The sequence below is a fragment of the Lithobates pipiens genome, unplaced genomic scaffold (genome assembly GCF_037356315.1).
Source record: "Lithobates pipiens isolate NorthernLeopardFrog02 unplaced genomic scaffold, aLitPip1_a1.2 Scaffold_19, whole genome shotgun sequence".
Taxonomy (NCBI): domain Eukaryota; kingdom Metazoa; phylum Chordata; class Amphibia; order Anura; family Ranidae; genus Lithobates; species Lithobates pipiens.
The window spans coordinates 74,813,500-74,838,156 of record NW_027507764.1 but is presented as its reverse complement, the minus strand read 5'-3'; the positions used below and the strand labels follow the sequence as shown (position 1 = coordinate 74,838,156).

Genomic DNA, 24,657 nt, shown 5'->3' with positions numbered 1-24,657 from the left:
TCCACTCGCCCGGCCACATCACTTATTCACAGTTACCTGTGAATGGAAAACTACAAGGTCCAGCAGCCTTTGCGGATGTCGGCTTGTAGTTTTCAATGAACTACCATAGCCCTGTGGAGCGCCGTGGTAGTTCATTCTCTCATCCCGTATGGGATGTATGGGCACACAGATACACTAGCAGATCTGCTGGAGACCAGCATGGCACCAGTGATCTGCTAAACGTTGGTGCAATGCTTTACAGGCTCAAAAAAAAATAATAATAATCATCACAGAAAAAAATAAAAATAATTATGACATAAAATCACAATAAAATTCATTTACATTTTTGGTTGTAACATGACAAAATGTGGAAAATTTAAGGGGGTATGAAAAATTTTTCAAGGCACTATATCATAGGGCAGCATTAGTGCTTGATTGAGGTAGGCATGCACGCCAGGACATGAACCAGCCCTTCTTTGCCCAAATTAAACTCTAAAGAATGTGCATTTTAACAGAAAGTGTTGCTGGATATGGCTTGTTAATCAGTGCATCTTTGTAAAATAAGCAGTAGTACTGATGCCTACATAATAAATGCACATTTTCTTACCTGCAAAAAAAAAAAATGCATTATTATTATTTTTTTTTTAAGGGGAACTTTAAAAACAGCCATGGACGAGCTGTCCAGTACTGATCCTGTATTCTTATGTAATTAGCACTGGATGCTTATGTGGAGGACCATGGGAGTGCAGAACTCTGGCCATACTACGAGCCAGTATCAATCAAATGGGTACCTCAAAAATGAGGCCCCTCTCTCAAAACATGGGCACAGTGATTACCACTCCCTCTCTCCTACTGTCCTTTCGTTGTAGTAAGATGGGGTTAAAGTAGAACTATGGGCGAAACCTTTTTTTAAATTTTGGCTAGAGGGTCATAACCCCTGTCAGTTTTTTTTGTCATCTGGGTCCCATTGGGGAGAGTTCCCTTCACTTCCTGTCCCATAGCCAAAACAGGCAATGAGAAGAAATCCCTGCAAATTAAGGGAATTCCTTTGGACCCCCAGGTCACTAGAACTAGAGCCCCCATTAGATTTCCCATCTATTACTTTTCTGGGGACAACCCAAAATTTTCTCTTAAGCCGCATACACACGGGCGGACTGTCTGGCCTACTTAGTCCGCCGAAAAAAAAAATTTCAGCGGACAGTCCGCTCGTGTGTGGGCTTCAGCTGACTTTTTCAGCGTGCAGTCTGGCGGACTAAGTATTTCAGAATGTTGGAAATAATGTCCGCTGGACTTGCATTTCGGCGGACAATCCACCCGTGTGTGTGCCAGTCCGCCGTACTTTTGAAATGAGCGGACTTTTCCCGCCCGGAGAAAAGTCCGCTCATTTCGAGCGGGTATCCAGGTATCCAGCCTAGTATGGACTTAAAGGGGAACCCCAACGCCGAAAAAAATCGGCGTGGGGGTCCCCCCCAAGTCCACAACAGACCCTTGTCCGAGCACGCTACCCGGCCGGCCAGGAAAGGGGGGCGAGCGAGCGCCCCCCCCTCCTGAGCCGTACCGGAGCTGTGCAATAAAATATTTTAACCCTGTGTTGTGTTTTTTTTGTACTTTTTTTCACAGGTGAATGGGTAGGGGTACATTGTACCCCATACTCATTCACATAGGGTGGGGGGCCGGTATCCGGGGGCCCCCTTATTAAAGGGGGCTCCCGGATTCCGATAAGCCCCCCGCCCGCAGACCCCGACAACCAACGGCCAGGGTTGTCGGGAAGAGGCCCTTGTCCTCATCAACATGGGGACAAGGTGCTTTGGGGTGGGGGGGCCGCGCGGCCCCCCCTTCCCCAAGGCACCCCACATGTTGAGGGCACGCGGCCTGGTACGGCTCAGGAGGGGGGGCGCTCGCCCCCCTTTCCTGGCTGGCCGGGTAGCGTGCTCGGACAAGGGTCTGTTGTGGACTTGGGGGGGACCCCCACGCCCCTTTAAGTCCATACCAGGCGGCGGGGTCAGCGACGTCTCCTTCGCGGGCCCCGCCTACCTGGAGACGCGCTCGAAATGAGCGGACTTTCCTCCGCATGTGTGGGCGAGTCCGTTCATTTCAAAAGTAGGGCGGATAGTATGGCGGACTTAGGCCGCGTACACACGGGCGGATTGTCTGCCCAACTTAGTCCGCTGAACCGTGTTTCAGCGGACAATCCGCTCGTGTGTGGGCTTCAGCGGACTGTCTGACGGACTTTGTCTTTCGGAATTTCCGTAATTTTGTCCGTCCAAACTTGGTTTTGTCCGTCCAAACTTGGTTTCAGCGGACAGTCCGCTCGTGTGTAGGCAAGTTGGACGGACTAAGTATGGCGCATGCTCAGAAAGGATTTACACGGCCGAAGGTTGCATTGCAGTGTATTGGACGTCGTTTTTCTAGTCCCGTCGTACGTGCTGTACACGTCATCGCGCAAGTTTTCAGCAGACTGTCTGTTCATCGTGTGTGGTCAAGTCCGTTCATTCAAAAGTTGAACGGACTGTCTGTCGGATTGTCTGACGAACTTAGTTGGGCAGACAATCCGCCCGTGTGTACGCGGCCTTAGTCCGCCGTATTAGTCCGCTCAAAAAGTGCCGTGTGTGGGCAAGTCCATTCATTCGAAAGTATGACGGACTGTCCGTCGGATTGTCTGACGGACTAAGTTGGCCAGACAGTCCGCCACGTGTGTACGCAGCTTTAGACTCCTTTCCCACTGGGGCGGTTTTCAGGCACTTCAGCGCTGGAAATAGCCTCTGCTAAGCGCCAGAAAACCGCCTCCCATTCATTCAAGTGTGACTTTTCACACTGGGGTGGTGCGCTTGTGGGACATTCTGAAAGTCCTGAAAGCAGTATCTTTGGGGCGGTTTGGGAGCGCTGTATTTATCGCTCCCAAAACGCCCTGCCCATTGTAAGTGCCGCAACATGGGAGTTTTTAACTCCTTATTTGGGGTTAAAAGCACCCCTCTAATGGCCGAAAAGCACCACTTAAACAGCGCTAAAGCGCCACTAAAATGTGGCGCCAGCGTGAAAGGGTCCAACTTTCACTTTCGATAACAGTTAACAGTACTAAATTAAAAATTGACAAGTGTTTTAATTCCTTGCCACTCTGTCCAAAACTACAAAAAAGTTTTGCCTTTATTGTACTTTAAAAACCTGATCGGGTTTTATTGTTGTTTGCATCCAGAGGAAAGATTCACAATCCTAATTGGTCTTGGTGATCATTAACCTTGTTTCAGATTTCACAGGAAAAAGAGCTGAGGAAAATAAAATACCTTCTTTTGGTGGCAGATGTCTTAGCCTTGTACACACGGTATGAAATTCCAACGGAAAATGTCCGATCGGACTGTGTTGTCGGATAATCCGACCGTCTGTGGGCTCCATCGGACTTTTTCCGTCAGAATGTCCGACCAACAAAGTTTGAGAGCTGGATATAAAATTTTCCGACAACATGGTCTGATCGGACTTTGTCCGATCGTTTGTAGAGCGTTCCGATCAGACAAAGTGCCACGCATGCTCAGATCAAATTACGAGACCAAAGCTATTGGCTACTAGCCGCAACGTAGTCCCGTCGCAATGAACAAACGTCATCCCGTTCTGAACAATCAGATTTTCCAACAACTTTGTCCTACCATGTGTATGCAACACCAGTTTCGGACAAAATCTGTCGGAAAAAATCCAACGGATTTTGTTGTCGGAATGTCCAACCGTGTGTACAAGGGCTAAGAGGGGATTTTACTTTATTTTGTAGAAGTTTCTTCTCACTTCCTGTTTTGTCCCTGAGACACCAAATGAAGGGAAATATCCCCAATGGGACACAGAAAGCAAAAAATAAATAAAAAATTACTGGGATTTTAACCATTCTCCAATCCACAACGCAACAATCCAAAAAATTGTTTTCTTTAGATATGCTTTTAAAAAAAGATATATTCTATTTAAAGCTGATCTTTTTTTTCCCTTTTTTATAAATAAGACTTATCCTAACGGCCACTCATACATGAAAGATTTGGATATTTAATTATTTTTTCTGTAAAAATACCTTTTTAAATTAAATTTCTGTGCTGCATAGGAGAATGACGTATTCATGAGATCCTGAAAACTCCTAGGATATCAGCGTCATCAATCCCAAGAGCCTTCGGCCACACTAAGCTTCTATTATTGTGGTATTACTGCACAGGCACAAGACCAGGAGGCGCATGCTGGGTAGCCAGCTTCACGACATCCTGGAAGTGAATAGGCGCTGGCTTCAGATGCCCACACATGCAATGGCTGCCAAAAGGAATTTCTGCAGAAGATAATAAGCTACGGATCTGGAAATTAAAGTATAACTAAAGGCAAAACTTTTTTTAAAAATTTTGGATAGAGTGGAGAGGAATTAGGACACGTGTAAGGCCGCGTACACACGCGGGGACTGTCTGCCGAAACTAAGTTCATCAAACAGTCCGCTCAAACTTTTGAATGAACGAACACGCCCACACACGGCACTTTTTGAGCGGACTAATACGGCAAACTAAGTTCGTCGTACTAAGTCCGCGCAACTTTTGAAATGAACGGAGTCGCCCACACACGAGGAGGACAGTCCGCTCATTTCGAGCACGTGTCAAGGTAGTCGGGGCCCGCGAAGGAGACGTCGCGGGCTCCGCCGCCTGGTATGGAGTTAAAGGGGAACTCCAACGCCGAAAAAAATCGGCGTGGGGGTCCCCCCAAAGTCCACAACAGACCCTTGTCCGAGCACGCTACCCGGCCGGCCAGGAAAGGGGGGCGAGCGAGCGCGCCCCCCCCTCCTGAGCCGTACCAGGCCGCGTGCCCTCAACATGGGGGGTACCTTGGGGAAGGGGGGGCCGCGCGCCCCCCCCACCCCAAAGCACCTTGTCCCCATGTTGATGAGGACAAGGGCCTCTTCCCGACAACCCTGGCCGTTGGTTGTCGGGGTCTGCGGGCGGGGGGCTTATCGGAATCCGGGAGCCCCCTTTAATAAGGGGGCCCCCGGATACCGGCCCCCCACCCTATGTGAATGAGTATGGGGTACAATGTACCCCTACCCATTCACCTGTAAAATAAAAGTACCCAAAAAAAAACACAACACACGAGATAAAATATTTTATTGCACAGCTCCGGGGGTCTTCCGTCTTCGGGGGTCTTCTCGCCGGACTCCTCCGCTATCTTCTTGTAGCTCTTTTGCTAGCGGAGGAGTCCGGCTTTCTTCCTCCCCGCCGCCGGCCTCTTCTCCCGACTTCGGGGGTCTTGTCCCCCTCTTCGGTTCTTCTGCCGGGCCACCGCGCCTTCTTATAGCTCTTTTGCAGGCGGTGGCCCGGTCTTCTGTCACCGCTGTCGCCGTCGCCTTCCGTTCTTCTTCTTCTTCTTCTTGTTCTTCTTCTTCTCCAGGAGATGTTGACACGTCGCTCTCTCCGGCCGGAATGCCAGAGCCGCGCTGCGCGGCCACTTATATAGTGACAATGGGGCGGTGTCACATGGTATATGTCACATGGGTTGGTCACATGGGTTGATGTCACATGGGGACTATGACATCGTAAGGGGGCGGGGTCACCATGTGACCAACCCATGTGACATATACCATGTGACACCGCCCCATTGTCACTATATAAGTGGCCGCGCAGTGACGTGTCAACTTCTCCTGGAGAAGAAGAAGAACAAGAAGAAGAACAAGAACGGAAGGCGACGGCGACAGAAGACCGGGCCACCGCCTGCAAAAGAGCTATAAGAAGGCGCGGTGGCCCGGCAGAAGAACCGAAGAGGGGGACAAGACCCCCGAAGTCGGGAGAAGAGGCCGGCGTCGGGGAGGAAGAAAGCCGGACTCCTCCGCTAGCAAAAGAGCTACAAGAAGATAGCGGAGGAGTCCGGCGAGAAGACCCCCGAAGACGGAAGACCCCCGGAGCTGTGCAATAAAATATTTTATCTCGTGTGTTGTGTTTTTTTTTGGGTACTTTTATTTTACAGGTGAATGGGTAGGGGTACATTGTACCCCATACTCATTCACATAGGGTGGGGGGCCGGTATCCGGGGGCCCCCTTATTAAAGGGGGCTCCCGGATTCCGATAAGCCCCCCGCCCGCAGACCCCGACAACCAACGGCCAGGGTTGTCGGGAAGAGGCCCTTGTCCTCATCAACATGGGGACAAGGTGCTTTGGGGTGGGGGGGCCGCGCGGCCCCCCCTTCCCCAAGGCACCCCCCATGTTGAGGGCACGCGGCCTGGTACGGCTCAGGAGGGGGGGCGCGCTCGCTCGCCCCCCTTTCCTGGCCGGCCGGGTAGCGTGCTCGGACAAGGGTCTGTTGTGGACTTTGGGGGGACCCCCACGCCGATTTTTTTCGGCGTTGGAGTTCCCCTTTAACTCCATACCAGGCGGCTGAGCCCGCGACGTCTCCTTCGCGGGCCCCGCCTACCTGGAGAAGCGCTCGAAATGAGCAGACTTTTTTCCGAGCGGGAACAGTCGGCTCATTTCGAAAGTTCAGCGGACTGGCCCACACACGGGCGGACTGTCCGCTGAAACCAAGTTTCAGCGAACAGTTTTACGGAAATTCCGTAAGACTTTGTTCGTCAAACAGTCCGCTGAAACTGTCCGCTGAAGCCCACACACGAGCGGACTGTCCGCTGAAACACTGTTCAGCGGACAAAGTTGGGCGAACAGTCCGCCCGTGTGTACGCGGCCTAAGTTTTCACTGTTGTCTATGCACCCGTTAGGGAGATTCTTCCCTTCTATTTGACCCGTTAACCATTATCATTGAAAGTGAAAGTAAAATCCCACGTTTTGGGTTGTCCTCAAAAAAGTAATAAAGCGGAAATCTTCCAATGGGGATGCTAGTCCTGGTGACCTGGTTGATCTCCAAGGAATTCCCTAATTTGCATGGATTTCCTATTAGTTCCTATACGGCTATGGGACAGGAAGTGAGGGAAAAGCTCCGCAATTGGACACAGATGATGGAAAAAAAAATTGACAGGGGTTATAACCCTTCCTTGCTTTATCAAAAATGAACAAACCGGTCCCCAGTTTGAATTTTGAACATAACACTAATTGCTTGGAGTTTGCAAGTTCTCCCTGTGCTTATGTAGGGGTACTCTGGTTTCCTCCCACACTCCAAAAATATGCTGGTAGGTTAATTGGCTTCTTTCTAAATTTGCACTAGTATGTGTACACAAATTGGCTATGCACTTTTGTTATCACACTCTGCATACTGGTCCCAACCTCGAGCAATTGGAAACGGTTGAGGAAAGACCTGGGGACCTACCTCGTCAGGTAAGCCTTTCAAGCTTATCAGACATAGTGCTCAGAGTGCTGGCCAATACAATCACAGAGGGTTAGACACAACTGAATGGTTGTCACACACACACACACACACACACACACACACATACTATATAACAAGTAAGGGCTCATTCACAACACTACTATATTTTAGTGTGCAATAAAAGGCACCTTTCAATATAAATGCCCCAAATCTGTTGCAAGAGGCGGTTTAGAATGATGATACAAGAACACTGTAGTATGAATTACCAACAAAAGGGCGGCAGTACAGGGTCTCTTTTCCAATCATCAAAATGTTCAGCAAAGCAACATTATGCACAATAGCTAACTCAAAGCATAACCTATCTCAAAGATTAACCTAAATACATACGCTTTAAATGGCGATCCAACGCATTTGTAATAAACCAAATTCAATTTATCATTCCAAGTAAGCAACACTGTTGATTGTAACTCAAATAAAAATAAATAAAAAAAAAGGGAAAAGCCAAAATATACATGCAGTATACATTTAACACTTAACAATTCAGAAATACAGATACAGAAACCCTCTCCCTTTCTCCAGCGGCTATCACTGATCTGGACAGTCTGGCGCAATTCAATTGGGTTAAGTGTTGAGATTTTAAGCTTTAGGCTTTCTAAATATAGATGAGATTTTAAACCACACGTTGAATAATGATTTTACAACTGCGTGTACAAACTGGACTAAACACCATCAAATCTACCACATTAAAAAATAAATAAATAAATATAATAAAACATAAAAGAAAAAAACTAGCTGATCAAACTCACCAAAAACCTGGAACAAATTGTTTTTCTTAAAAAAGAAATAAAACAATATATAACAGGTTTACATTTCTGTATTTCATTGCATGCAGTTTTACTTTTAGTTTAATTGTCCAAACTGTACTGCACTGTAACAACAGAAAAGTTAGGTATGTATAAATCGAAAAAAATTAAATATATATATATATATATATATATATATATATATATATATACATATACTGTATTTAAACTACTGTATATAACTATATTACCTATAATCATGTTATATGTTATTTATTATATATGAATATGTATCAAGTCTTACGGTACTTTTTTTTTTTAAACTAAATGTTATGCTATGTTGTCTGACCCATAGCAAAGCAATAAAAAGGTTATTAATATAAATGAATACAATATAAATTCAAAAAATAGTAAACAATAACACAAAAATATGTAGCTTTGCTTACCCAGGACACATTTTTACCCTTGGGAGCCTTTAGCATGGCAGCATGCACAGATAAAAAGATTAATAACAGCCCCACCAGCATGGGAAGTCCAAGGTCCTTTATTGCCCCAAAATATAAATTCCTTTTGCTTCGTCAATACCAGCATATTAAATGGTACATGAGACAGGAACAAAACCAACCCATCAATGGTCTCAATATTCCATCCAGTAAAGTAAAAAAAAAAAAAAAAAAAAAATCAAAAAATATTTTCAGCATCCATTCACGTCAACTCAACACCAGAGTTCATGGTTCTCATGAAGATCCGTCGACACCAAAACCCTTGTAGTAGGTAGAAAAAGAGACCGCAGGCTGTGACCAGGATAAAAAAAAAAGAAAAAAAGTCTAATGTCACAAATGCAGAGGCCAGAATGCTCTGGAACAGACCTGCTGATTACTCACTGAGGTTTAATAAAAGCTTTGAGGCTGGAGCTTATGTGAGAGAATTAAGACATAAATACTAGAGATGCTGCTACCATTCAGAAGACCTTGAAAGTTGCACGGTGATGCTATCTTCCCAGAGGCATTTGGTGGCTCTATGGAGGTTCTTTTTTTTTTTGTTGTTTTTTTTTCCTTCTTCCTTCTAACCTCAGGACTAAATATAGGGGGAAACAAGAGTCCGGTCTTGCTGAAATAAATAATGCATACAAAACAGGTAGAGATTATACCGTTGCCTCCAGACAGGCCCCCTTTCCAGAATGCTGCCTCTGCTGCAACTGAGACTCACAGAGCACCTGTTGTTGATTTAAGTCCACAATGGGATTCCTGTAACCTGACAACCAATAAGGTTGGTCTGAAAGGTAAGAAAAACAAGGGCAGCGGCAGTAAAGAGAAAGCCGGAATCACTGATCTGTCTTGTGCAGCAGTTTATCCCCCTCTTTGTCCAGCCCCCTTACTTTTACTGCGCTCCCTGTCAATCTAGATTAGCAGAGCAGATCCAGGCTAAATTTTGCAACTATCACAAGTGATTAGTGTGAGTTGATTGAAATCGGATCATACATCTCACTCGCCGAGGCCGCTACTAACGTGGAGGGCAAACCGCCGCTTTTCCTGTGTCGATTAAAAAGTATGGCAACGTATACGTTGTATATATACTGTATTACAATATGTACAGTACTGTATACAATACCGTATTGTGTAATAATATATATATATATATATATACATATATATGTGTGCATATATATGTATATATATATATATATGTGTGTGCATCTATTTTTGATTTTTTATATATATATATATATATATATATATATATATATATATATACACATATATATTTTTTTTTTTTATCTATTTTTATTAAATCATATTGCCTAGAAATCAGATCATACATCTCGCTAGCCAAGGCCACTACTAATGTGGAAGGCAAACCTCTGCTTTTCCTGTGTCAATGAAAAAGTATGCCAACATATACATTATCATTTTTTATATATATATATATATATATATATACACATACACATATAATGGGATTTTTATATACAGCTTACCTGTAAAATCCTTTTCTTGAGAGTACATCACGGGAACCAGGAGCTTCATTACATAGTGGGTTATTTAGGCACCTCTGGTGATTGGACACTGGTTGACCCCAATTAAGGAGAATTCCTCCCCTATATAACCCCTCCCATCTGGGAGGCACCTCAGTTTTGTAGCAAAGCAATAAGAAACCACGTAAAACCCAAGAAGGGCGGGAGCCCTGTGTCCCGTGATGTACTCTCAAGAAAAGGATTTTACAGGTAAGCTGTATATAAAAATCCCATTTTCTTGATCATACATCACGGGACACAGGAGCTTCATTACATAGTGGGATGTCCCATAGCAATGCTCAGATTGAGGGGAGGGAGACACAGATCATAAATATAGACCGCCAGGGACCGGAGGACCTAAACTGCAGCCTGCAGTACACTGCGCCCGAAGGCGATATCCTCTTGCCCTCTGACATCCACCTGATAGAATCTGGTGAATGTGTGGACTGATGACCAAGTTGCAGCCTTACAGATCTGAGCCAAGGAGGCCTGGTGATGCACTGCCCAAGAAGCACTAACAGCCCTAGTAGAGTGCGCCTTCACCCGAAAAGGAGGAATCTTCCCCTTTAAACCACAGGCCTGAGAAAAAACTTGTCTGATCCACCTTGAGAGAGTGGATCTTGACGCCGCCTGGCCCTTTCTAGGGCCTTCCGGCAGAATAAATAAGCAATCAGTTTTCCTTATCTGAGTAGTTGCCTGAAGATAAATACTGATTGCTCTAACCACATCCAAAGTGTGTAAAGATTCTTCTTCTGTGGACTGAGGGTCCGGAAAAAAGGATGGTAGGATTACATCCTGATTCAAATGGAAACCCGAAACCACCTTAGGTAGAAAGGACCTGTTGGGACGCATGACCACCCGGTCCTTATGGATAATTAAATACGGCTCTTTGCTGGAAAGAGCTGCCAACTCTGATACTCTTCTAGCCGTAGATATGGCTACCAAGAAGACCAGCTTTTTAGTCAGGAGAACTAAAGAAGCCAGATGCAAAGGTTCAAATGGTTGCCCCTGTAAGGCCGAGAGAACCAAATTCAGATCCCATGGGCATACCGGAGGTTTAACTGGTGGTCTTGTCCGCATGGCCCCCTGGATAAAAGCCCGTACTAGGGAATGTGATGCAAGCGGCTTTTGAAAAAATACTGACAGGGCCAAAATCTGCACCTTGATAGTGCTTATGGCAAAATTCATTTCTAGGCCTGACTGGAGAAAAGCCAAGATTCTGTTAATGACATACTTTCTAGGATGCCATTTCCTGAGTTCACACCGGGAAACATATGTCCTCCAGACCTTGTAATAAATAAGCCTGGAGGCCGGCTTTCTGGCATTGACCAGAGTAGAAAGGACTGGCCCCGAAAGGCCACGGTCTCTCAGAATGTGGGTCTCAGCAGCCAAACCGTCAAATTCAGACTGCGTAAAGCAGGATGGTAGATTGGACCCTGTGAGAGCAGATCTGGCCGGAGAGGGAGGGTCCATGGCCTGCCTACTGTCAACTTCATGATTTCCGCGTACCATGGTCGCCTGGGCCAAGCCAAGGCCACCAAAAGGACCGACTTTGTCTCCCTCTTGACTCTTCCCAGGAACCGCGACAGAAGCGGGCTCGGGGGGAAGGCATAGATCAGATTGTACTGATCCCAGGGAACTGTCAGAGCATCTGACCCCTGAGCAAGTGCATCTCTTGTCCTTGACACAAACTTGTCCAGTTTCCTGTTGAACCTGGATGCAAACAGATCTACGTCCGGAGCACCCCACTTGTGACATATGTTCTGAAACACGTCGGGGTGCAGAGCCCATTCTCCTGGGCACAACTGCTGGCGGCTGAGAAAATCCGCCTGCCAATTTTCCACTCCTGGAATGAAGACTGCAGAAAGACACGGAACATGCTTTTCTGCCCAGACAAGTATGCGATTCACCTCTTTTTGGGCCACTAGACTTCTGGTACCGAACCTGGTGATTGATATAAGCCACTGCTGTGGCATTGTCAGACTGAACCCGAACCGAGAAACCTCAGGCCGCGTACACACGCGGGGACTGTTCGCTCAACTTTGTCCGTCAAACAGTTTCAGCGAACAGTCCGCTCAAAATTAGCATGGACGGACTTGCCCACACACGATGAACGAACAGTTTACTGAAACCGTGCGCGATGACGTGAACGGCACGTACGACGGGACGGAAAATACGACGTCCTATACACTGCATTACAACTTTCGGCATGTAAATCCTTTCTGAGCATGCGCGGAACTTAGTTTGACGAACAAGCCTACACACGAGGGGACTGTTCGCTGAAACCAAGTTCCGAAAAACTTTGTTCAGCAGACTGTTCGCTGAAACTGTCCGCTGAAAGCCCACACACGAGCGGACTGTCCGCCGAAACACTGTTCAGCGGACAAAGTTGGGCGAACAGTCCCCGCGTGTATACGCGGCCTCACAGTCTGTAAGACCACTCTATGAGAGCCATGTAAACTGCCCGGATCTCCAAGATATTTATGGGCAGTAGTTTCTCGGTCGCAGACCAATTCACCTCTTTTTGGGCCACCAGACTCCTGGTACCGCCCTGGTGATTGATATAAGCCACTGCTGTGGCATTGTTGGACTGAACCCGAACCGGGAGACCTCGTAGTCTGTAAGACCACTTTATGAGAGCCATGTAAACTGCCCGGATCTCCAAGATATTTATGGGCAGTAGCTTCTCAGACCATTTCCCCTGCGAGCACGTCTCCTCCAACACTGCTCTCCAGCCTGTTAGGCTGGCCTCTGTTGTGATAATCTTCCATGAAGAGGAAGAAAAGTTTTGCCTTTCAGCAAATTCTTGGTTTGCAACCACCAGACGAGACTCTTGCGTGTCCCTGGGGATAGACGCATAGGAAGATCCAAGGATTGGGGCTTCCTGTTCCAAGCCGCAAGTATGCATCTTTGCAGAGGCCTTGAGTGGAACTGGGCGAATGGGACGGCCTCGAAGGAGGCGACCATTTTCCCTAACAGTCTCATGCACAACCGAATGGGGGAAGATCTTCTGCCCAGAATTAGGCGCACCAGATCCCCAATGGTCAAGGCCTTTAGCCTTGGAAGAAACACCTTGCCCTGAGCGGTGTCAATGATCCTGCCCAGGTATTCCAACCTGGTGGCAGGCTGTAGGGACGACTTTTTTTAGGTTTATGATCCAACCTAGGTGTTCCAGGTGTTCTAGCGTTTTGGTGACGCTGTGATTCAGGAACGCTGCTGTTTTCTCCATGAGAAGCAAGTCGTCTAGATAAGCCATGACGGCTATGCCCTGAGCTCTTAGGTCTGAGAGGGTCCAGAATCTTTGTAAAGACTCAAGGGGCCGTAGCAAGCCCGAATGGCAAGGCCACAAATTGAAAATGGCGCTGCTCTACCGCGAACCTTAGAATTTTTTGGTGTGCGGAAAAAATTGGCACATGGAGATATGCATCTTTGATATCTATTGATGCCATGAATTCTCCCCTTTGCAGGGAGGAGACCACAGTGCGGATTGACTGCATTCGGAAGGACCGGATGCGTAAAAACCGGTTCAGATCCCTCAGATCCAGGATAGGTCTGACACTTCCATTTGCTTTGGAATGGTGAGAGATTTGAGTAAAACCCTGAACCCTGTTCTTTGGGTTCACTTCTACTATCACCCCCTGGGATAGTAAGTGATCTAAGGCCAGAAATAGCGTTTTTGCTTTACTGGACCCCTGGGGATCCTAGACCTTAGGAAACGAGAAGGTGGAATCTCCTGAAACTCTAGCCTGTAGCCCAGAGATACCGAAGGGATTACCCACTTGTCCTGGATCTCTTTCCGCCAGGCTCCTGCAAACTGCAGGAGCCTTCCCCCCACTCTGCCGAGCGGGGGGGCGCCCCTTCACAAGGAAGTTCTTGGGCTTTGCTTGGCAGGCTTTCGCCCCCAAGTCTTTTCCTGCCCCTGGGCTCTGCCTTGAGCCTTTCTAGTAGAGGAGGGCTGAGAAGGCCGTCGCCACTGCTTAGAGCTTGATGCTTCGGGAGAGAGAGCACGCCTGAATCACGGACGTTAGCTCTTTTGATTGGAAGGAGAGTAGATTTTACCCCCTGAAATATTTTGGACGAATTTATCCAATTCTTCTCCAAACAAACGTTCCCCTTTAAACGGGAACCCAATCAAATGCTTCTTGCATGACAGCTCAGCTGCCCAATTCTTTAGCCATAGGGCCCTTCGCATGTGTACCAACATGAGGGACAAACGTGATGCTTGTTGGATAGAATCCAAAATCGCATCAATCATGAAGCACAGAATATGAGGCAGTTCTGCAAAATTTTCTACTTCCTCACTGGGAAGGATCCCAAGCATCTGCTTAACCTGTTCCTTGAGGAACTGACACACCCCACGGCTGCGACTGTAGGTTGCACCCCAGCGCTAGTCATGGAAAAGGAGGCTTTTTAATAAGGTTTCCAGCTTCTTATCAGTTGGATCCTTTAAATACCTGCGCAATATCCAAAGGACAAGTCAGGTTTCATTCACGCAAGAAACAGCCGCATCAACAGATGGGACCCCCCACTTCTTGGTGAAACTTTCCTCCAGAGGATAATGCAAAGAAAACCTTTTTAGGAGGAGCAAACAGTTTATTGGGATGTCCCCAATCCTTATACAACAATTCATCCATTAAGGGATGGATTGGAAAGGAATAGGCAGTCTGTGGGGCTTTCCTGACTCCCAGGGAAGAAACAGAGGATGTAGTGACTTCAGCAGCAGGCATTCTGAATGTGGTACGCACCAATTCAGTATAATACTGCACCTGTTTTCTGAGTGCCTGGGAGGAGGGGACTATCTCCTCTTCCTCTGATTCATCCGACTGCTCATGATCCCCATCCTAAGATAGGGATCTCTCCTCATTTTCAGAAAAATCATCTGAGAGAGGAAGCAGAGGGAGGGGATCTACCCCTTTTCTTGCTATATTTCAGAGAAGCAGAAATAAAATTCATTATTTTCTCTTCAAAACCCTCCAATGTAGCCCTAAGGGAGTATCTCAGTGACATAAACTGGCTGACACATTAGGAGAGGCTGCAAACCTGACAGGTGCACTGACTCGTCTTGAGAGGCTGGCTCCAGTCTTGCAGGGGGGGATGGTAACTTACAGGCACTCTTTTAGAACCCCTGGACCTAGGCGGTGATTTACCAGTGCCTTTGCTACCTCCCCCTGAAACCCTCATACGAGGAGACATAGTCCTAAGCTATAAAGCAGAGGTACTAGTACAAGTGCAATCACTGTTGTGCTTAAAGTCTCACAATAAATATATATGCTTAAACTGCACAACCTGATGCTGAGTAGGTGTCTAGGTTTGCCTGGATCCAATTCCACGGATGCTTACTGCCCACAGCTCCTGTGTCTCCACTTACAGCCCCCTGACGCTCTGGACTTTTTACAAACTGCCGCCTGGCGCCTGTGCATTACAGCGCTGTGCACACCAACGTGCACGGCTCACAACCACACTCCCCCCTCCTCCATTAGGCCGGGAACGCGCCCGGTGCACGTGCACACGCCCGCGCGTGCGTGCACGAGGACTGCGGGATCCAGGGGGGGAGGAGAACCCCAAACGGGGCTGCGTGGGACCCCCAAACTACGTGGGACCTCTGTTTACCTTGATGTGGCAGGGACTGTAATGAAGACGTGAGTCAGCTGGAGAACCAGGCTTCACTGAGCGTGTGTACTGAAAGGCATGTAAGTATGCATCAGGCTGCTCTTACTCCCTCTAGTGGTGGAAACCAGGTAAGACATACAACTACTCATAATGAAGAAATCCATTTATATATATATATATATATATATATATATATATATATATATATATATATATATATATATAGGATTAACTTCCCTTACCTGTCCATTGCTGAACCAGACAAATTCCAGCCTTCACCCATCACGGCGGGTATTGTTAGCCAACCTTCAGGTTTATCTGGGGCTCTTTCTCGGAAGAACCTCCTACCTGGGCCATGTAGAAAGCTCTGCCAGAAACTTTCGTGCGCTCTGTATAAACAGTACACCAAGTCTGGTTTTCCCAGAGCCCAGTCTTCCAATGGAGAGGACTTACAGGCAAAACCTCGCTTCTTCGGCTGACGAGGCCCGGGTACCATACCATCTTGGGAGTCAAATATCGGCCCGAGGTATGGATCCGGTTTTGTTGTAGCCCTTAGGCCCTCGCAGGGACCTGCATAGAGCTAATGTTTTACGTGACCAACCACCATAGACACTGGCGAAAAAACTGAGGTGCCTCCCAGATGGGAGGGGTTATATAGGGGAGGAATTCTCCTTAATTGGGGTCAACCAGTGTCCAATCACCAGAGGTGCCTATATAACCCACTATGTAATGAAGCTCCTGTGTCCCGTGATGTATGATCAAGAAATATATATACTGTATACAATGTATATACAGTAGCATATACAGTACCGTATTTGTGTAATAATATATATGTATACACTTGTATATATGTATATACAAGTATATATGGGTGTATATATTTTTCATATATATATATATATATATATATATATATATATATATATATACACATATACATATATATATATATATATATATATAAAATCTCTAATTGCCTAGAAATCAGATTATACATCTCACTAGCCAAGGCCGCTACTAACATGGAAGGGAAACTGCTGCTTTTCCTGCATCAATTAAAAAGTATGGCAACATATACTTTGTTTTTGTTTTTTTTATTTCTGACATGTTGGTGTTATAACTTCCACTTGGATGTTATACATTGTAAATACATCTGGATAAAACAAAAACAGTCTGTCTTCATTTCAGGCTGCAAAGCAAAAAATGTGTTTATTTTCTCCCTCTTAGCTCTCTCATGTGACGTCACAAGGGGGGGGGGCTCTCTGGGTGACGCCACCGATGGTCATTTGGGTAGTTTCTGCTGTCATTATGATTTAAAAAGAGTAAACACAGTTGATTGATAATAAATGGCTTCAGCCAAACTAACCATGAGTGAGGAAAGTTTTTGTATTATTCATATTCTCTGAAAAATGGCCAAGAAATCAAATTATGTAAACTATTGAGCACAACTGTATATATTTTTTAGCAGAGACCCTAGAGAATAAAATGTCAGTCGTTGCAATATTTTATGTCACACCGTATTTGTGCAACGGTCTTTTAAAAGCAATTTTTGGGGAAAAAATACACTTCAATGAATTAAAAAAAAAAAAAATTAAATAAAGTTAGCCTCATTTTTTGTATAATGTGAAAGATAATGTTAGGCTGAAAATCGTGATCTTTGTTCTAAACATACAAATTGTGATTCTCATTTTATCCAGAATTGTGCAGCTCTAATATATGGGTTTACAACCACTTCAAAAAGGGTTTAGGCAGATTTTTTTTTTTTTTTTTACTGCAAATGTTCTAAATTTGCCTAGAGATGAGAACTGCATAAAACCAAACCTTAAAGCGTTTGTTACTCCAACATTTCATATTCCTGATATGTGCCTGCTGTACCGTGTAACTTGTATGATAAAGTATCCTGTTCTCTTTGTATCGCTTCCTTTATGCGACATCCCTGGTGTTCCTGTCAGTCACTCTACTCTCCTATTAAAGACTGAGCACACTGGGGCGCATGTGTGCAGATGAAGATGGTGGCAGCGTGAAGCTTCAGCTCCGCTCCATTCACCACTGGCCTAATCTACTCCGCCAGAGCAGTAAGCGATCATGCCCAATATCAACGCACACCTGGCCAGACTCCCTCTGCTTCCCGGACCCGGTGTATGACCAGGGGCTAAGCCTAAGAACCCCTCACAAATGCCCTTAGACGAGCATAGAGAGACAGCCCCCATGCACAATTATTGCTGTGGCAGCACCGAAGCACACACAGGGGCTGCAGCCAGAGACACAGACATGGCTCCTGGACCTGCCATGTCCCCAGAAAGAGATTTCTTCTCTTCTCAGTCAGACTTGGACAGAGCACTGTGTGACATAACTTTAAGTTAGGGGAGCATGGAGAACAGTCCCTCATCTTTCCCTAGCACGCAGGCCGTGATGCCGCTGCCAACTGAGTACTAGGTAGATCCCATTTTGTTGGCGAGATTCTCCACCCTATTAGAGCAAGGGTTTGAAAAAACTAGTAAACGAATAATTTCTAACTTGAAACATAAATTTTAGGAGCTGGGCTTCCGCATAGGAACAAGAGAAAACACACTGGAAGACACCATTAGCAGAACCAACCAAAACACTGAGTGCATTGAGGACATACACAGGAGATTGGATGCGGCGCTAAAAAAGATTGATGACCTGAAAACTCGGTCTCGCCAATACAACTTTAGGGTTTGTGGTGGCCCAGAATCCTTTCCAGATTCGAAATCGGTAAAGAACTCATTCAACACCTCATCCCTGATATACCTTCTCACAAGTTGGAACTGGATAGAGTGCATAGGGCCCTGACGGACCCCCCCCCCCCGTGATGATGGCCTGCCAAGAGACATTATCATAAAGCCTCGTTATTATGCGGTCAAAGAGCAAGTAATGGCCGGGGCTAGAGAAACAGCTGGCCTGCAGCTGCGGGACCACAAAATCCAGATCTTCGCCGACATCTCACCAGCTACTATCCAGAAACACAGAGCTCTGAAACCTCTGCTACAGCCTCTTATAGCCAAAAATATAAAATACTACTGGGCTTTCCCTTTTCGATTGAACTTTACTTTCCGCAACAAGAAACATTCCCTCTCCATGTTTCCAGAGAGTGATGTTCTTCTAAAGAAACTGGGCCTTAAATCCATTGATCCAGAGGGATCCCCCCACACCCCACAGCCAAGATCTCCTGCCACCAGGCCTGTGCAGAGTCCCCTATCTCCAGTGTGGTATTCCACCAGAAGCCAAGCCTAGCTCAAAAGCAGACCCCCATGAAGATAAAGGCGGCTCTTGGGTTCAAATGGCCCTTATGAAGTCTTTTTTTTCTAACCAGGTCCTGGGCTTTGAACAAGGAGACATTAGCAGATGACCAGGGGATTTTTTCCCCTGGTTTAAAGTACATTTTGTTTAAATTAATGTCTAATTATTGAATCATTTACTCCGTTCTCTTGTTTGTAGGACAGTCTTCATTTTGGTATCCTTCTGAATCTTTGCTTCTTTTGTGTGCTTACTTTCTTTTTTCTTTCTCTCAATACTTTTCTTTTTGCTCCGGGTCTCCTTGGTACTGGGCTTTAATCTGCTGAATGATTTTGAAAACCATGGAAGTTGACCATCCTTCTAGAAGAGGTTGGTGAGTGAACTTTTGCCTCTCTTTGTGCACCATGACAGACACTAATACCGGGCTCCCCTTCAAATTTGTTACCCACAATGTTAAGGGACTGAATTTTCCATTAAAACGGAGGATGGCCTTCCAGTATTACAAATTCTTACATGCAGATGTGCTTCTCCTTCAGGAGACACACTTTCCACTAAATTACAATCCAAACTTTCTGCCCCACTATTACTCCCAATGGAAAATGGTCCAGGAAATGGAAACTGGGGGTGTGGCGATCTACCGTATTTGCCGGCGTATAAGGCGACTGGGCGTATAAGACGACCCCCTATTGTTCAAGTGAAAACATAGGTTTTGGGCAATACTCGCGGTATAAGACTACCCCCCTTCTGAGGCAACACCATTTAAAAAAAACATTAGAACCATTAAAAAACACAAAGCAAGAATGCCAACTACTCATCCGCCATGCTGTGTTATGTCATAAAGTAAATCAAACAATAACACAAACAGAGATCTATTGAATGCCACAACTCTGGAAAGTAGAATTTTTCACTAACCAAACCTATACCACTTTTGGGTTACATTTTATGGGAATTGTCCACCAAAATGCATTTAATAACCCCCCTGTCATATGTCCCAGATTTGCCTTTCCCTCTTGGGTGCCAGGGACCTCAATGGCAAATAGCAGGATGTATAGTAGTAGGAGATCAGTGAATGGATTCACCCAGGGAAGTATGGTGAGCGGTGTATTATTTTAATGAATACAATGCCTGCTTGGATTGGCAGAGGCTGTAGCATCATCAGCCCTTGCCTCTCTCTCTCTCTCTCTCTCAAAGCCAATCCGAGCAGGCTACTCTATGTAGCCTGCTCGGATTGGCCGAGGTTGTTACTCCAATCCAAGCAGGCTCTGTATTAATTAATAGAATACATCGCTCGCCGGGATTGGCTCAATGGCGTATACTGTTGTAGCTGAAGCCACATACAGTATTAGCAGACATTTGGGGGCTGACATCCATCGGGCAGGATTGTATACCCGGCGTATAAGACGACCTCCGATTTTTGGGCATTTTTTTTTAGTGTAAAAGGTAGTCTTATACGCCAGCAAATACAGTACTTTTCTAAGAAGGTATCTTTCTCACTGGAAAATAAGATTTCTGATCCAGAGGGACGGTACTTGATACTGTTAGGGCATTTGGAGGGCTCCCCAGTTTCATTTATCTTTTACTACGCTCCTAATTCAGGCCAACTTCCCTTCTTTCAAACTTTGCTTCAGGCTGTGTCACCTGACTTAATTGGGATGGTACTATTTGTGGGGGATTCCAATGTAGCCCTAGATTATATTTTTGAAAAGAACAGAAGACCATCGTCTTCCTCTAGATATTACCCCAAAATTGGGTCAAAACTGGCTAAAATGTTGCATTATCACTATTTGATTAATGTATGGTGGGAACTCAACCCCTCCAGGAAAGACTACATGTTTTTTTCCATATTCACCGCACCTATTCTAGAATTTTTCTATTTTTTTTATGAACCCTGAAGCGGTGCCCCTCTTCCGGGCAAGAAAAATAGTAGACATGACCTGGTCAGACCACTCTTTACTTTGTACAGCATGTGACACTTTAACAGTGAACAGGGGTCCTGCTCCATGCAGACCAAATGAATATCTTTTGAGTAATCAATTAGTCCGTTTTGACATAGAACAACATCTTAAGGAATATTTTGCCTCTAATAGCCCTGAGGACACCTCTCAAGTGATAAACTGGGCAGCTCACAAAGCCACGATCAGGTGTTACCTGATTCAAATAGCGTCTCGTCTTAAAAAGAACTCGGACGTTCTTATTCGCGATAAAGAAAAGAAGTTGTCTGACCTACTGAACCGACACAAACAAAACCCAAACTTGGACCATAGAGACAAAATAGACTCTGTCCGGCTGGAAGTGAATCTTTGCCTGATGACTGGGGCAGAAAAGAATCTTATATGGCCTCAGGCCTCATTTTACAAGCAAAAGGATAAACGGGGTAATATGTTAGCCCGTAAAACGAACACCTCGATTTCACCGAACGGTACTCCCCAAGATTAGGTGTGCGAATGGCTCACTGACACAGAAGCCACAGACGGTAATGGGTTTGTTTCATGACTATTATTCTTCACTGTATGGTGAGCAGGAGAATATGTAAACTGGACAACTAGAGGCATAGACAATTTTCTTAAAGATCTTACTCTCCCTTCTCTCTCAGCCTACCATCAAGAGATTTTGGAGATGGAAATCACTATAGAAGAGGTACTGGTGGTAATCAAGTTAAGACTTCTAAGACTCCGGACCCAGATGGCTTCTCCACTGCATATTACAATAAATTTGCTACTGAGTTTTCACCCCATCTCCTCCAGTTCTTTATGGCAATACGGGACAGTGTGGTCCTTGACGCAGACTCTAAAAAAGCTAATATATGTTTAATACTTATACCAGACAAGGACCATACTGATGTGGCCAATTACCACCCAATATCCCTGATCAATAATGACCTGAAACTCCTGACCAAAATATATTCACTTTGATCAGGTTGGTTTCATTCCAGGCCACAGATCAGATTCGAAATGGGCCATAGATTTGATCTCTGTATTGTGCTCTAGCTGAGATGGTGCAGATGATGTGCGGGGTATATTCATGTCACTGGACCTACATAAGGCATTTGACTCTATATCCTGGCCTTTCCTGTTTCATATATTGAGGAATTGGAACTGTGCTTTATATTCAACTCCGTTTGACTAATATTATTGAGTCTGGTCATACATCAGACCTTTTGCAAATCCAGGGAGGAACTAGGCAGGGATGTCCTCTTTCACCACTTCTCTTCATGATAGCTATCGAGACATTGGCAATAGCTGTTAGATCCAATCCCAATATTCATGGCATTGAAAGTGGTGGCAAGACGCATAAATGTGGCCTATTTGCCGATGACATGCTGCCATTCATATAGGATCCTGTCACAACCTTGCCCAACTTATTTGCCATATTGTCTGATTTCGGTGCCATCTCTGTGTTAAGGGTAAATCAACTAAAATCAGAGGCACTAAATATAAATCTCCCAGACAGTGTCCTAAATTCTATAAGGCCATAATTTTCCTTTAAATGGTGTACCTGTTAAGATTATGGTTCTCCCTTGAATACTATATTATTTTAGGTCCCTTTTGATTCCAGCTCCACCTGTTTTCTTCAAGCAGTTACAGTCCCTGATCTATAAATGTATCTGGAACAAGGGGGGTTGTCGGGTGGCCCGCTCTACCCTGTATAGATCCAAATGGCGAGGTAAGCTAGGAGTCCAGCATTTCTTGTGATAATATAGGGCGGCACAATTGGTCCAGTTATACCAAATTGTTGCTGAAAAACATAGGCCTGAATGGGTCCACTTAGAGGCGCAGGCAAGCCCGACTATTCCCTTGGATCTCCTAATGTGGCTCCCTGCAAGGAGCATCAGGCGGTGTTGTGCCCTAATTTATCCCACTGTTTGAGTTTATGGGACACGGCATGTAAGTTGTACCCTTTAAAATCCCCCCACTCGCCAGCAGCCCCACTTTTCAACAATCCTCATTTCCTCCCAGACAGATTAACCAATTCACATGATGGGTTACGAATGGTCTTTACAGAATTGCTCACTTTATAGATCATAAGGGGATAAGACAACAGTTACTTTAAGGAAACCTTACAAATGCCCCCTATGGAGACCTATCGTCTATGCCAAATTATCCACTTCATGCAAACCTTAATAAGAGATCAGGTTGATATAACCACTAGGACCCTGTTTGAGAACAGGTGCATATTAGGGCCAGAATCATGGGGAGGGATTACGGAGTTATATACCCTGTTCAACAATCAGGGTAACAAACCTTCCTATCAAATGACATTGGAATCGGACCTAGGGGAGACAGTTGAGGAGGAGGTGTGGACGAAATGGTCGACTATGGTGCACAAGGGCATACTCAACACCTTATTGCTGGAGGCAAATTACAAAGTGCTATCGCGCTGGTACCTTGTCCCTACAAGGCTAGCAAAATTATACCCCTGGGTGTATATGTATTACGTCTGGTGGTCTGGCATGGAGGTTTTTGAATCAGGAAGTTCAACCTGATTTACTCAGTGACAGGACAAAATGTACCTAGAGGAGCCAAAAAACAGGGCTGTTTACTGACTTGCTGGAGGAGATCCCAAGACTTCTACAAACTCCCATATTTTTCATTCTTTTTGCGGCTAAAATAACTATAGCACGTGCAAGAAAACCACCTCTAATTGATGTTACGTTGGTGAAACACAAAATATCCCGGGATTATGATTAATTAACGAAAAACTGGCCAGTATTCGACGAGATAAGTAAGCTACGTTTGAAAAAGTGTGGATTGCTTATGTTCAGGTTTACAAGGTGATCGTTTACAATCACTTTAGCTCCTAAGCCCTGACCCTAACCCCTAACTTTAAATTTAACAATTTAAATCCATAAACTATTCCACTTGCCTAAAACATTGGGCCATCCTATATCATCTTTATTTTTTATGCCAAAATGAACAGGTTTAGAATATTCCACTAGCCACAAAGAGGTTAATAGCTGCCTATACCTTTACCCCAATGTAGTACATATACTGTATGAACAGAAAGAGATGTTAACCACAACTAAAGATATTTCCCCTCTTTCAGCAACTTCTGTCTATGCCGGGGCCCTCCTGCCATGCAGACTACATTATTACAAGCTGAATAATGGATCACAAAGCCGAGTCGTACTCTTTATCTGTGACAGCTGCCGGGGCAGCCTGATTGTGTGTAACAAAGATGCAATATGCTGTGTCCTCTTCCATCCGAATTCTGTTACACGGCAGGGAAACATTCAGAAATGGCATATTAAATTGCATATTTTCAGCTTCCCAAGAATATGCAAAAGAGAGAGAATCTTCATGCCTTTAAAACAAGCTGCCTAAATCACTAAATACAAGCAATTAACATCCTTTAATTTGCAATAATAGGACAGCAGCCAATATGACCAACATTTGTCAGATATTAGTTGTCTGTATATTTACATGTTTTCCATGGCTGCATATAAAGAGAACCTGTCACCAGAGATATATCTTTGACCTTCTCTGCCCCCTACTGGTGAAGAAAAAAAACACCATGTTGCCATAACCCCAGTGTCCTCTTCTTCAGCTGGCGGTCCAGTTTCCAATAATAGTGGTCTCTGCGGTGGATTTGCTGCAAAATCACTTTTATCGCAGGTGGGAGAGGGCCCCCCCCTCCCGTCGGTACCCTCCACCGCTTATCGGAACAGTCGGCAGCGGCGGATGCAATCGGATCCTCTTAAAGCATATAAGTCAGGAATTTCAACCGCGCTCACAATTACAAAAA

The 24,657-nt window shown here is 45.3% G+C and overlaps 1 protein-coding gene across 6 annotated transcripts in view; it reads right to left on the bottom strand.

Annotated features, from left to right (window-relative positions):
* Positions 1-24,657, bottom strand: part of CACNB2 (calcium voltage-gated channel auxiliary subunit beta 2) — a 456,068-nt gene that overhangs the window by 260,602 nt on the left and 170,809 nt on the right. The window contains exon 1 of one of the 6 annotated variants that reach the window (XM_077490915.1): positions 8,480-9,334. The exons of the other annotated variants lie outside the window; for them this stretch is intronic. Coding sequence (XP_077347041.1) covers positions 8,480-8,560 — 81 coding nt within the window. The 5' untranslated portion in view covers positions 8,561-9,334. Of the gene's footprint in view, positions 1-8,479; positions 9,335-24,657 lie in introns of those variants that run through there. 6 annotated transcript variants of the gene reach the window in all.